Below are 14752 nucleotides of genomic sequence, written 5' to 3'. Positions count from 1 at the left end.
AAACATCCCGGAGGATGATCCGAAGACATGCCATCACAATTTTGATCCTCTGCGGAAGGGATGGCACCCCCACTTCGGTAGCCCGACGACCTGCGCGCGAAGTCGAGCACTTTACGGTAGCACAGTTTAACGAGGACCAATACCGCACACCCTCGGTCCCTACGCAGACGGATCCAAATGGTCACCCACCCGCACACTAGTCAGTGATGCTTGACTTCGGTGATCTGCTGAGAACCGTGCCTTAACGATCAGTCCACTGCGGGACCTTTTGTTAGCATTGTCAGTAAACAGTATTGTTAGCATTGTAAACATAAGTAATAAGTAATCAAATGCATTGTTTGCAAGAATCTCAAAACACAATGATGCCAAATGGCTTTAAAATACAACTGAAGCAGTGACCCGGAAATTTAGGCAGTCCCGAGCTTGCAGCGCTCCCTAATGTACAAAACACCATCCATAATCACTATCCACCGATCTCTGCTAACTTGGAAATTAGCGAGCTATAAGCTGAAAATTGCAAAAAGCTCCAAAACTGATCGCCGATAAGCAGCATCGTGATCATCAATTGTATATCAATCACCATGAGAATGGACTGTTTATTGCTTACAAATGCAACGCATGGTGTTAAAATTTCGTTTTAATTCATTATTTCACTTAATAATTCTTTATCAATTTAATGAGCAACATTAACAGTATTTATAAATACAGTTTATTGTGTAGTGTCATTTAAAAGGAGTTTTCTAACGATGGAATTAGCTTTCCAACTCGTATGCATAAAAATTGAATATACTTTTTATGCTATCAAACTTTTATAACAATTAGAAGAATGCATATTATGCACTATAATACACTTTAAAAACTATGTTATTTCATAAATTTTGTTTACTATTTGTTAAATAGTTTTGTAGCGTAGTATTTATAAATTTTAGAAATTGTTAAAACAGCAAAGTACATAGAAAAAATAGGCAATATAGAGAAACCGTAATATTAGCAGCACTTCTTTGTATATTATATTACTAATTATCTCTTCCACTAATCCATAAGCGCACTAATAGATTTGTAAAAGAATTTTTTTTTAAATGTATGGAAATCTTAAAAATTTTTATTTGAGAATTAAATTTCTTTTAGGCTAATGAATCACTAGAAGCCCGTGAAGTTCCAGTTGGTTGTGTTATGCTTTACAATAATAAAGTTATTGCTTCGTCAAGAAACAATATAAATGAGACAAAAAATGTAAGTAGGTTTGGTAGATGACAATGAAAATAGATCTTCAATGAGCTTGATAATGTGGATAGAGTTCAAAATGCTTGCTTAAAAAAATACACCTTTTTAATGTTCATCTCAAATTTAGCAACTAATCGGGGAATTTCATATTTACTTTTCTAATCACTAAACAAATTTATTACGGGTCAAAATCCCGGGCGGCTAAGTGTATTACAGATGTATCTTTTCAGGTATCTCTTTGAACAATAAACGATAAAGTTGTTCTAAAATATCTAAATTCATAAAATGCTAATTTAATATCGTTATTATAAATTTATAGGACCCATGATAACCTTGTAAAAAGAACTATTAATTTTTAATATTTCTTTAAAAAAGACTAATTCTAAAAAATGTATATTGTAAAGTTAAGAATATTGTTATGCATATTGTTAAATGTAATGTTAACTGATTAAAGCAATTGTACGACATCACATTACTAATTTATTAGCATCCCTTAGTGTTTTTCCTTTAATAAAAAAGCAGTTTTTATATGATAAGTCTCGAAAACTGAATCAACTGTCATGTCCATTTTCTTAAATAGCTATATCCATTAGAGATTAGCTTGGGCTTGCTTTTGGTGGTTAGGGCCCCGAGGAATTTTAATTTGAGCCCACGATACATAGGATTACTCAGAGTCTGAAATAAACATTGATAAAATCCAAATTTTAAGATCTCATTGCTTTGCCTTTGATGTTTAATTAAAAAAATTAGTGAATTAAAAACTTTCTTATCAACAACCAATGAAAGAAAAGCTGAGAGAAAGATTGACTAACTGAATCAAGATGACAAAAACAAAAATTTAAAAATAAAATCAAAATATCAAGCTTAATAAAAGTCACTTGACAATTAGTGCTATCTTCACATATCAAAAGCATCAAATAAAAGAAGCAAATCAGTAAAACTTTTATTCTTATGAATTTTTAAGCATAATAAGGAAATAAAACGTTTATTTAAAAGTTAATGAAAATTTTATCCTGAATGCGAGCTCGCCCGAAACTTTTCTTCAGAGAAAGAACCCACGTCTGACTCGGCCTTGGCTTCTGTGCTTAAACTGACCCTGTCTCAACTTTAATGTCCATATAGTTAAGCTGATATTCTATATAACACTAAAGACATTATTTGTATGAAAAAAGGAAATGTGGGATTCTGCTACCCGTTATTTAAACCAATTGAGTTTTATTAACTCTTTATGCTTTGTTAAAAAACAAATTGGATTTTACTCCAAACCAGTGGACTTGTCTAATATATGATGACTTTAGGAAAATTCTGTCCCAAACATGAATATAAAAAAAGCATTATTTTTTCTCAACAAAACCCTGTAGGAGATTATTGTTTATTAATCCTATATTGTTGGCCATGATGAATTTTTTTATGGAATCATAAGTATTTTTGTGTTTTTAATTAGTAATAGTGTTTGCAAATTTTTTTGAGCACCTAATTTGATTGCATGATTATATGTATACAGTATAATCTCAAAAGTCAGGAAAATCCAGATTTTAGAAATTTATAGTTTTTAAATATTTTACTTAAACCAATAGTGATAAAAAAGTTAAAAGGGTATAAAAAATGTGTTCCATTCCATCTTAAATCTATGTGTCGTATCACTTTTGTTTCAGTAGATTTTTTTATGTATTTTCATATGGTTTTTAAAGTTCTGAGAATTTTGATGTGATAGTGTTACTACTTGCAAATTTTGATTTGTGCTATTGAGTTATCACTTTTTCACACACATCTTTAAACCACAAGGTGATTCAATCAGTAGTTATTGAAACAGGTTTCTATGTTGCTTTTACTGCATCATTTATTTTTTTAAACTTTCAATTTGCTAACAATTCAATTTTGTTCAACCATTAACCAAAGTGGCAAAATTCCATTATGTTACTTTGGTATCTCATAGTTTTATCAATTGTATTTTTGGTAGTTGTTGTTGGGGTCTTTCATATAGTTTCAAACTTCTGATATTATTTATATGATATTGCGCAACATCAATTTTGAACTGCATATTTTAGCAATCCCTTTTTATTTCACTTGATTCTCAGCAATTTCATCATAAATCAAAATAATTCTATTGGTCTCTTTTTTTTCCAGTTATTTCTACAGGTTTTTACATGATTTTTAAAAACTATTAAACTACAGCACAGACATTTTTGAGGATAAAGGTGTCTTAAAAGTATAATTTACCTTTTTATCCTCATAAATTTAAAAAAAAGTAGCAATTTTTTTTTTTTTTTTTGCTGATTTCAGAAGTTCTAATTGTTGAGATTATACTGTATAAATAAACATATTTTATACTTAATTTTACATTTTATATATACTAGGCTACTCGGCATGCTGAAATCAATTGCATTGATCAAGTAATTACATGGTGCAAAGATAATAATGAAGATATGGCACAAGTTTTTAAAGATCTTCATGTTTTTGTTACTGTTGAACCTTGCATAATGTGCAGTGCTGCTTTACGTTCATTGTGTATCCTTTTTCCTTCAAGTTAATATTAAATAGTGTATTGAATAGGGATTATGAAATTTGAATGACTTTTAGATTTTTTTTTTTTTTTTTTTTGAAGATTCTAATTTATTGAAATCATTTGTCTAAATTATGCTAAAGGTTCTTTCAAAATATACAGTGGAAAGCCCCATATCCAGAATCATTGGAGCTTTGGTAAGTTTGGAAAATAGATTTTTCTGGATAATAGATCTTTTGGTAAACAAGTATTAAAATTTATTATTCAATAAAAAAGTAATGAATAGAGGATAATAATGGTTAAAGTTACTTTCATGCAACATTTTCTTATAGGTTGAATGACATTTAAAAGAAAAAATGTTTAGTATAATAAAATAAATTTAAAAAATAATAATAAAAAGTTAGCAGAGGATAATTTGAACTTTCGCTTTCATGAATAAAGATATGTTTTTTCCTTACCAAGTAAAGAATTAGCAGTAGAGATAAAAAAAAAATGGCAATAAAAATGAGCCGTTCAGAAATTCCAAAACTAAATTAATCTGATTTAATGAAAGAAAAATCTAAATCAATGAATTAAATTGAGATATTTTATTGAAAACATTTAGGATTTGAAGTTAAACAAATCTCATCCATTGATGTTCTTTTCAACCGCATAATTTATCGTAATTTATTCTTCTCATCAAAGTTTTTTTCCCTTTAACTGCTCTTGTCTCTTCAAGAGCGCTTTTCTTTTTTTTAATCTGGCGTAATGTACTATGCTGCTTTATGTTCATTGTATATCTTTTTTGGTTAAATTTAATATTAAATTACTGAGACAGAATAAATGTTTAATTGTAAGAAAAACAGCAAAAACACATTAAAAAAAATTTTTTTTTTGAAAAAGGAAAAAACCTTTTATTTTGATTGTTAAAAAGTGCCCAGGAAAACCAATGTTCGTAAATGAGACTTTGTATTGTGATTTTTTATTAAGAATAAGATACCTAGATACAAACTGATATATTCTGCATGAAAGCAATTATATTCTTTTTTAAATTAATTTCAAGACAACTGATTTGAAATAAAATTATTATAAATAAGGTTAAATGTTTATTATAAATAAATTGAAAACTTTTTCAAGAAAAATAAATTCTTTAACTTGCTCCTAGCTGTGTCCCATGTCACTTATGGCTGTGATAATGATAGATTTGGTGGATGTGGGACAGTTCTTAGCGTTCATTCTGATAAAGTTGCTTTTCAAGGAGATGTATTGAAGGTATTTTGATTTTTAAGAATATTTACTTATGTTTGTTGTCTAAACATAGTCATGGTTTAACTTTTTTAAATGGAAGTAGAAATAAAAACAGCTGAAGTACTGAGTAACTAGGAATTCATCATTCATTCCAGGACTTTATTGAATGCCATCATTCATTGAATGTCATCTCAGAGTTTCAATATTATAACTACTGAGGTTATTTTCAAAATAATTAGTAATCTTCTTTCGTTTGGTTAGTATTTTCGCTGTTGCTAATTTACTTTCCTTTTAATGCCTAAGGGTTATGTCAAAAGAAAGTTGATTTTTTAGAATTCCATTACCAAAATTAATTAGGAACATTTACTTTAATCAAGAGGAAATATATATTGCTTGTTTTCTATTATATCAATACCTCATAGGATCTCATAGTATCATTATTGTTAAGCTGTAACAATAGAATTTTTAAACCATTTTATTTAAAAAAAATATTGATTCACACATATTTTAAATTTTAGATTACTTCTGGTGAAAGAGCTGAAGAAGCTGTTAGTTTATTAAAACAGTTCTATAGAGGGGAAAATCCAAATGGTATTTATTGTTTTTATTATTTAATTTTAATCACTTTTTCAGCAGTATTAAAATGTAGAGATGTTTTTGTTTCACCGCTAAATCATAAGATTTTTTTTAAAAAGATAATATGTCATTTTGACTTTAAGAAATCCAGAAAATAGACTTTTCTTATAATAGGTTGTCAAGGTAAACAAAAACATGTGTCAGTTCAAAGTAATTAAATAAGACTAATTTTCATTAAGGTATCCAACTGGGTAAAAATTAGCAATTCTGACAAAAATTTTGATTTTTTATTATTGTTTACATTTAAACTTCTGTTCATTGACTTTCTATATCTTTTTGAATTTTTTAATTCCAATCTTTAAAATTGAAGTTATAGATGCAATCTGCTTCCGTTCCAAAATATCAATTGCATACTTTAAGTGCATTTTCAAAAAAAATTCCGATTTTTAGAAAGGTTCTTTGTGCTAACACACATTACTGAATTGAATTCTTTGAAACTTTGTAGATTTTGAACTAAAAGTTAAGGTCTAAGTGTGAATTTATTATTTTTATCATACTATAGCCGAGAATGTTAAGAATTTTTCTTTAAAAAACATTTTACTTGCTTTATTATTTACTAACATACACACTCTAGCCAATCATGGCTAGCACCCTAGCCCCGTTTTGAACCTGGTTGAATGATGCGGACAGCACCTAAGCTGGTATCGCTCTCATGACGGTATTTTTGCCAACAGCTAGGATCAAACTCACAACCCCCAGCTTTCCATTAGCAGTGTGAGTGACGCCTTAACCAAATGAACCACAGGAGTGCTTTAATTACTAACAATAATCATCATTAAAAAAATGCAAAATGTAGTCTCTCAATGAAAACTGCTTATATATAGATTAATTTTTTTTTAAACATTTACTAATTAAAATGAATTTTTTTTTATAATTTGGAAAAATTACGAATTACTATTTCACAACATTTTAAGAAGAAGAAAAAATTATACTCTATGTAAAATTCATTTTTAGCGAAATATTTTTAAAGAAACACTTTATGCCCTAAGCTTAGTATGTAACTCATTATTTTAACCAAATGTTAAATTATTTTTACAGATAAAAGTTTTATTTGTTACAATCTCATATTTTTTCATTGATTTATTACTCAACAGTGTTTTCATTACAGAAAAAAAAAGGGGGAGAATTTTTCACCTTTTCTCAAAAACTGGGTGAGATTTCAAAAAGTTAAAAAAATATTTCTTTAATTATAATACATTTCTAACATCTTCTAATTTCTAAACCATTGAATATTTTTGCTGTATCATCATATGGAAAATGTTCTATATCTACTTTTTCATCAGCTATTCTCATTAGGTTACTCAAATGCTCATCAGTCAATCTGTTACGATATTTTGTTTTAATTCGGTTTTGGGTGCTAAATGACCTTGCAACAGATGCTGAACTATTCGATATCACTATTTAAATTTGTAGCTTTGTGCACACACTTTCCTATCCTCTACATATGCCAGCATAGGCTTTTTCATTATTTCTGTTATAGAATAGTGAAGTTAGTTGAAGTTATTTCCATGTTCATACTTCTTGTTAGATCTTCCAGCATAGTTTTCACAGACTTCAACTTTTACAAATTGCTGTAAATTGCCGACAACTTATTATAAAGGACAAATTTTTTTTTTCTCAACACTTGTCGTAGCTGTTTTCATATCTTTTTAAAAATGGCGGAAGACGAATTTTTTCTCCAAAATTCGAGAGATTCGCGCATTTTAAAATTGATTAACAGAGTGCGCGAACTTCTCGCCTTAATCATTGTTTAATGCGAAAAACGAAAAAAATATGCGAGATTCTCGCGCTTTAGTGAAAACACTGCAATATATAATTATACAACAAGAGTTGGCTACATAACTATTAATATAACTATTTTATATTTCAATTTTAGTGATGAAAAATTCATGTATATTTATGTTATCTCTCTTTATAATTCAGCTCCTTTTCCCAAACTGAAAGAAAATTCTGAAAAGAAATAAATTTGAAACCATGATGTGTTGAAATAGATAAAATCTGTGTGTGTAAACATCATGTCTATGTATATATGTTTATCTTTGTAAATAAATATATCTAAGTCCCTTTCTCATTTGTGTATTTTTTTTTAAAACTTCAAATTAAAAAGGCTTGGCTTTATTAAGATTTATAATCATACAAATTGATTTAACAAAGAAGCCCATAGAATAAGTAATTCCAAGAAACTGAAGCAGTCAAATATTACTTGATCAATATTGTCTTCAAATCATTACTTCAAAAATATGCAGATAGTAATAAAAGTCAACATGTTTCAAGCACTTAAAAAAGTTTTAAAAAAAAACAGGTACAAGGAGTGTCTAAGGTAATTTTTAACTCAAAAAATGAATGTCATAGTTTTTTTTTTTTGGAAAGAAAAGCTAAAGCCTAGATATGAAAGGTTTGGCACAGTAAAATGATAAGCCGAATTTTCAAACTGTGCCGGAAAGCATTTTTGGTTTTAAAAAAAAACACCAATATTTATTTGTGGTCAAATAATGTATTTATGTATATTGAGCTATTATTTAGAGGAGATTTCTATAAAAACAAAAGTATTTATACGGAAACAATATGAAGAAACAGTTAAATGTAAAATGTCACCTTTGGAAAAAGTATGATTTATCGCTATAGTAGGTTTAAGCCCTTCATTGAAGAATTATATTAAATAAATTGAAATTCTTCTGATGAATTAAATCCTTCAGAAAGGTTTGGGCAAAGCTGAAAGAAAGGAAGAGAACAAGTAAAGCCATGATGTATAGATTGCATTTGAAAGAAATTTTGGAATCCTAAATGTTAAGAACTCGAAGATCATAGAAACCCATATGATTACCTTTTGGTTTAATACATGTGACATTTGGAATTAACTGATTAATTATTTTTATATTGTTTGCTTTTATGCTTTTTTCATTAAAACAAGTGCACATGTAATCATCATTATTGTTATGTTCTCAAATATCATTGAAATACATAGTTAAAGTTTTAAATTTTTTTTTAAATATGATCTATTACAAGTATTTTGTATTTGAACTGCTAATATCTGTTTACTTAACATAGCCTGACTTAAGTTTGTGGTATAGAGAAAGTGGGACAAAAAATGTCAAAAATGTTTTTTTTTTTTAAATGAGAATCAGTTAACAGCCTTTACTGGTTTTACCTTAGATATTCCTTTTCACACACTTTGATGAATTTTTCTGCTTTATATTAACTTCATAATTTATTTCTAAATAGCTTTATGAAAGGACGTGAAAACTGATAAAAAAATAGTTTCCAAAAAAAAAAAAAACCTCTAGTTGCCAGTTAGTTTAACATTACCATCTTGAAATAAGTTCTATCTATTTAGTGATAAATTTCAAAACCACCATGATATGTATTCTAAGAAAAGTGTAACCTTAATTAGATGGGATATTTCCATATTGGTATTTCCTTACGCCAAACTGAAATTTCTAAAGGTGCCTAATAAAATTGTAGTTCAAAAAAAAGTATTCAAAAACCTGATTTTGTGATTCAATTATATTTTAGTTCCTCACATGCCACTTCTGAGCTGTAACCAAAACTTGGTGATGATTTTGGTATAGGGACAGATCAGGTAGTCCATCTTAATTTAAGTCAACAATTATTCTTTCATTTATGACATACAATTAACAAATTTTTGAACAGAAACAAAATTCGAGTTTGATATAGAAGTGTGCTTACAAGAATAACCATAACTGCAGTTTAAAAAAAAAAAAAAAGCACACACACACATATATATTTGTTACCATTCAACAGATTTGTTTTTTCATTTTCCTGAAGTAAACTGTCTACAATAAAGAAATTGATGGTTTTAAAATTATTTTTATGAAACATAACTGAATGTCATATTATACATATATATATACACATATATATATATAATATATATACATATATATAGAATATATATACATATATATAGAATATATATACATATATATTATATATACCTTTTTTATATACCTTAACGTAAGTGAAATCTTGGAAAAGTCAAGATAATAGAATTTTAAAATATTTTTTTAATTGTTAATATAAACTACTATTACATTTAGTTTAATAGTAGTAATATTTTATAACATTATTTATGCATTTAAAATTACAACAAAATTTAAAAATAAAAACTATTATGTTCACTTGCTATATAAACAGGTCCCGTGCTAAAGACTTCAAATTCTTAGCCAAAGACAAATTTTAATTTTTATTATGAATTTTTCCCCATCTCAAATCAAAATATTAATTTACTATGAATTGAACTATTTTATAAAATACAAATCAAGAATCATTTTACAGTTGGGAAAGAGTAAATGAGCAATGAAGGAGAGAGAAGATGAAAATTATAGATGCTTTATCATCTTTGAGGAAAAGAAATAAGAATAGCTAGGGGTTACTTTTTGATAACTTAGACCTGAGCAGTAATATAAGGATAAGCCTGAAGCAAAATTTGGGAATTTTTTTAGATTCTGACTATTTTTTTTATCTGAACTTTGTGTTGCGACGTATTTATCTGAACTTTGTGTTTTTATAATGCCTGCATAATTTTTTTGTGGCTCACATTATCTGGACTTAATATAATTCTTATTAGTTATGCGACGTATATAACGGAAATAACCGTAACCATAAAAAAAGAAAAGATTTGTTCAAGAAAATTCATATTAGCGTAGATTTTAGGATCAAATGTAATTTATATTTTTCCTTTAGGTAGAAAAAAATCATTTGCCAATACCTTCACCAAAACGCAATTTGTTTTGTTGAATTTACGATTTTATCACATTTGGAGAGGTGGCGAATGTTTAGTGCGGGCCCTGCAAAAATAAATATTCAAAAATTCCTTATATTATAGTCAGGGCTGCCAACTTTCTACGTTTTTTGGAAAAATGTCTTTCAGTGGTAGCAATGTTTACATTTTAAAGCATGATATTCGTTTGATGAATTTAATTTAAAAATATTTTTCACACCACTTCAAAAGATCATATGAAACACCATTTTGTTTCAACTCTTTTGTTGTGAGGTTTTTAAAATGTTAGCAAAAGTATAAAATATTCTGAAAGCTTTAGTTTCCAGTTGTCTACCACTCACTTAATTATTTTACAAAAAACATAGTAGTAGGCAACTCTGTTTAGTACAAGTATTTAAATATATATATACAGTGAATTCGCGATAACTCGAATCTGATAGGACTGGCGAAAAAGTTCGAATTACCGTTAGTTTCGGTTTCGGACTTTCAAAATATTGTCAGATTATTTAATTAATGCTTATTACTAATTACAAATCTTCTAAATGCTTACAATATTTAAGATCATTTTTCTGACAAGCCATTTACGATAAGACTGTTTGAAGCACTTTATGATACCCTGGTCCATCGGCTGCAACTTTGCTGTTGTGTTTGGCAGGAGAAACTGCAAGTTTACTGCTTTAAAACTAGGTAGATCACTATGCGCTGTGCATTTATCCATAAAGTGTATCACTTTTCTTTTTTTAGCAAAGAATTTTCGATCCAATTTTCTTACATAGTCTTCAGATAAAACTGATGTCATCCAACACTTTTTGTTAGACTTGTAATCCAAAGGATACGTTTTTACATTTTTGAAACATCAGGGATTTCGGTATTTTCCGATAACAAGTAAGGGCAATTTCTTTGTCCCAGGCGCATTTCCTCCAACTAGGACAGTCAAACGTTCCTTGCTCATTTTACNAAGGAAAAAAAGTAGCGCATATTTAAGATTTGTAGCGTTCGAAAAATAATAAGTAGCCCAAAAAGTAGCAAGTAGCGAAAATTCAATTTTCAGTAGCGGGGACTTTTAAAAGTAGCCCAATCCGCTACTTGTAGCCCAATCTGGCAACACTGGGGGGCAGCATTAGCTTCTGAGCAGTTTTCTCCATGAAGAGTGTGTGTTGCAAAAGAAGAGGCAAGATATCAGCTTAGGTTTTTTTCCTTGCTTTAAAAGATAAAAAAAAAATCGAGTTAAAGGAGTAAAATTCGAGTAATCAAGAAAAATTAACATGAAATTGAAGATAAAGGGATCGGGACCTCATAAAAAAATCGAGTTATAGTAATATTCAAGTTATAGCGAATTGACTGTGTACATTATATATATNCATTATATATATATACTGTATGTAAGATAAATAGTATTCAGTAGCATCAAAATAAAATTACTATGAAATAATTCAGATAATTAACTAGATATTCTTACATATATTAGCAAACTGTAAGTTGAATGTTTTTAGCTTAAGGACCTTAAAGAGTTAGTTGAACAGATAGGGAAAAACATGCTGTTTAAAAAAACTTTTATCCAGAATCTATTTATCTAATATAAGTTATAATTTATTTCTCAAATATTATGAAGAATACAACATGCAGATATTGCACAAGATAAAACCTCAACATTATGAATATTTCATGTAAAAGGGCAAATCCATCTGGCTTTTGACCATTTCTGTCCTATCTCCCATACATTGACACAAAAGTATATTACTTCAAAATTTATTTCTACCCAACTACATATTTTAAAACATATGTACTACATAAAAAGATGAATTATAATTATTGCATTAATAAGAAAATACACTTAAAAATTACTAATAATTATTCAATGAATATCAAATATAAGAATTCCAGACATAGTTCTACTAGACACTCGAATGAATATTCACAGACTGCATGATGAATGTTTTCAGCTTGAGGCCATATAACAGATGAGAAAAACAAGTTGTTTAACAAAACTTTGGGTCTCTAAAATCCATTTATTTAATAAAGGGCCTTGATTCATTTCAACACAATTTCACATACATGGCATGCAAAAGTGAATTTCAATGTTTAATTTTTAAAACTTACTATATATTTTAAAAGATAAACGATGAATGGTAATGCTATTTTAATACAAAATAATTAAATTACACATAATTATTTAATGTCTAGCATTCCTAAAAAATATATTAATTCTAGACATTGTTTACTGGACTTTCGGATACATATTCACTGACTGTATGGTGAATGTTTTCAGCTTGAAAACCTATAACAGTTGAACAATAGAAGGAACAGGTTATTTAAAAAAAAAACTTTCTGTTTCTAAAATCATTTTATCTAATAAAGGGTCTTGATTTATTTAAAAAAAATGTGAACAGTACAACACGCAGCAATAGCTTTAGATAGAACTTCCAACATTGTAGATATTTTGTTTAACAAGGCAATTCTACTTAGCTTTTATTTCAGCCCAAATTCATATACATTGCATGCAAAAGTGAAATTCAATGATCAATTTTTAAAATTTGCAATATATTTCAAAAGATGAATGGTAATGCTATTACAACAGAAAAATACCAACAAGAAAAATTACATATTAACATTATGAATAATTCTTTAATGTCTAGTATTCTTAAATAAATATAAGACTTCTAGACATCGTTTACTGGACATTCGGATACATATTCACAGACTGTGTGGCGAATGGTTTCAGCCTGAGGACCTATAACAGTGGAACAAACAGAAGGAACGGGCTGTTTAAAAAAACTTTCTGTTTCTAAAATCCATTTATCTAGTATAGGCTCTTGATTTATTTCACAAAAATTGTGCAGAATACAACATGCAGCAATAGCACTAGGTAAGGTTTCAACATTGTGTATATTTCGTTTAACAAGGCAATTCCATCTAGCTTTTAACCGTTTCATTGCAATCTCACATACATTATATGCGAAGGTGAATTTCTCATTGAAAGCTTTCTCTTTATCAGATTCTGGGTCATTCAAAAACGGTTTTAATATCCAATGGGATAGCGGATAGGCTGCCCCTGCGAGAATGTATAATGGAACATCAATTACCCGAGGGTTTTGACTGTCTTCTGGGAAAAGTTTTCGATCTTGACCCCTCAACCACAGAGTTGAGTTGGTTAAAATTCTAGATTCTGGAACATTGCCTGGCCAGCCAACATTTATGTCCCAAAATTTATAGTTAGCATCAACTATACATTGCAATAACATTGAATAGTCAGAATTGCTGTTGAAATAATCAACAGCATTATGCGGTAAATGGGATATATTTAAAGGAATATGCATGCTACCGAGTACGCCAGCACACTGTGGAAATCCCCATATAGCTTGGAAATCTGAGATGTTCTTTTTAAGTTCTGTGGAAGAAGGAATTTTTAAATATTTTGGCATAAGGTGTTTTATGGCAGAACAGACATTTGTCACAATTGTTTGGATATCGATTTTCGATACTGAAAATAAACGACTTAAGTATCTGTAACTTTTACCTGATGATAAGAAAATCAGAGCTAAAGCTATTTGCTTTTCAACAGATACTTCAAATTTGCTTGATTTTTGGAGATAAGGATTTATGTGACTAACTAAAAGAGCAAAAGTTTCTTTTCTCATTCTTAAATATTTCAACCATTGGTCATCAGTAAAATTTTGAATTTTCTCCCACCATTTATTAAAGTACTTTCGATGATGTAAGAAACAACCAGTGTTGATTAGTGATTTCATAAATAAAATGCGATGTTGGTGGTATAAAGTTCGCAATTGATTATATTTTCTCAAACTTTGATAAAAGTATAAATTTCTGTTCAATGAATTACTACTTTTAGTTTTTCTTCTTTTTTTAAAATAACATGAGATTATATTATGAAGCAGGCTAATGGATCGTTCATTTAAGTTAACCATCGTTGTTTTCCAAATTTTTCAACATAAGATAATTTTTTATTGAATTAAATATCGATTATTATTCTGTTTCAATGTACAACAAAATTTGATGAAGGATTAATATAAAATGAAGTAATAATGAAGCTAGCCAATTCATTACAATCAACAACTATTCTGTTTATTTATGAATGAATCTAGTTTCAGTTTCACATAACCGAAAAACTTAGCGCTCAAATGCATCGTTTCAATTGGCAAATACTGATTTATTTTAAAAAGGAACTTCGAACTTTGAAACTACGTCATTTCTTTTATCCTTTCTCTTATAATTATCATCAGATTGTATCACATGTTTTCCATGAAAGAATTTTTATTTTGTTTTCATCCTTTTTTTGTCCGATTACATAATTAAGACTACTATAGCGATAAAATCTGGCAACCTTCTTACAACCAATGAAAGCGCATTTTTCTGAGGGCAAGTCTAGAACGTCATAACGATAACGAACAGCGTGCAGTTTG

The 14752-nt window shown here is 28.5% G+C and overlaps 3 protein-coding genes across 4 annotated transcripts in view; 1 reads left to right on the top strand and 2 right to left on the bottom strand.

Moving 5' to 3' along the window:
* LOC107449418 (uncharacterized) overlaps positions 1-14752 on the bottom strand; it is a 314197-nt gene that overhangs the window by 218291 nt on the left and 81154 nt on the right. The gene's annotated exons all lie outside the window — the stretch shown is intronic.
* LOC107437373 (tRNA-specific adenosine deaminase 2) lies at positions 565-7657 on the top strand (the record flags this gene model as incomplete). The annotated part of the gene is given in 6 exon segments (XM_016049357.4): positions 565-767; positions 1129-1233; positions 3582-3732; positions 4872-4978; positions 5473-5545; positions 7514-7657. Coding segments are annotated over 6 exon segments (498 nt in total). The 3' UTR covers positions 7555-7657.
* LOC107437371 (uncharacterized) lies at positions 12065-14695 on the bottom strand. The gene has a single exon (XM_016049355.3). The coding sequence runs from the start codon at positions 14255-14257 to the stop codon at positions 12992-12994; it is 1266 nt and encodes a 421-aa protein (XP_015904841.2). The 5' UTR covers positions 14258-14695; the 3' UTR covers positions 12065-12991.

The sequence above is a fragment of the Parasteatoda tepidariorum genome, chromosome 10, assembly GCF_043381705.1.
Source record: "Parasteatoda tepidariorum isolate YZ-2023 chromosome 10, CAS_Ptep_4.0, whole genome shotgun sequence".
Lineage (NCBI taxonomy): Eukaryota > Metazoa > Arthropoda > Arachnida > Araneae > Theridiidae > Parasteatoda > Parasteatoda tepidariorum.
The sequence above is the reverse complement of the archived record's forward strand: the minus strand, read 5'-3'. Positions and strand labels throughout refer to the sequence as shown.

Coding starts and splice junctions, on each gene's coding strand:
- LOC107437371 (XM_016049355.3), bottom strand. CDS start 14,257: ATGGTTAACTTAAATGAACGATCCATTAGCCTGCTTCATAATATAATC.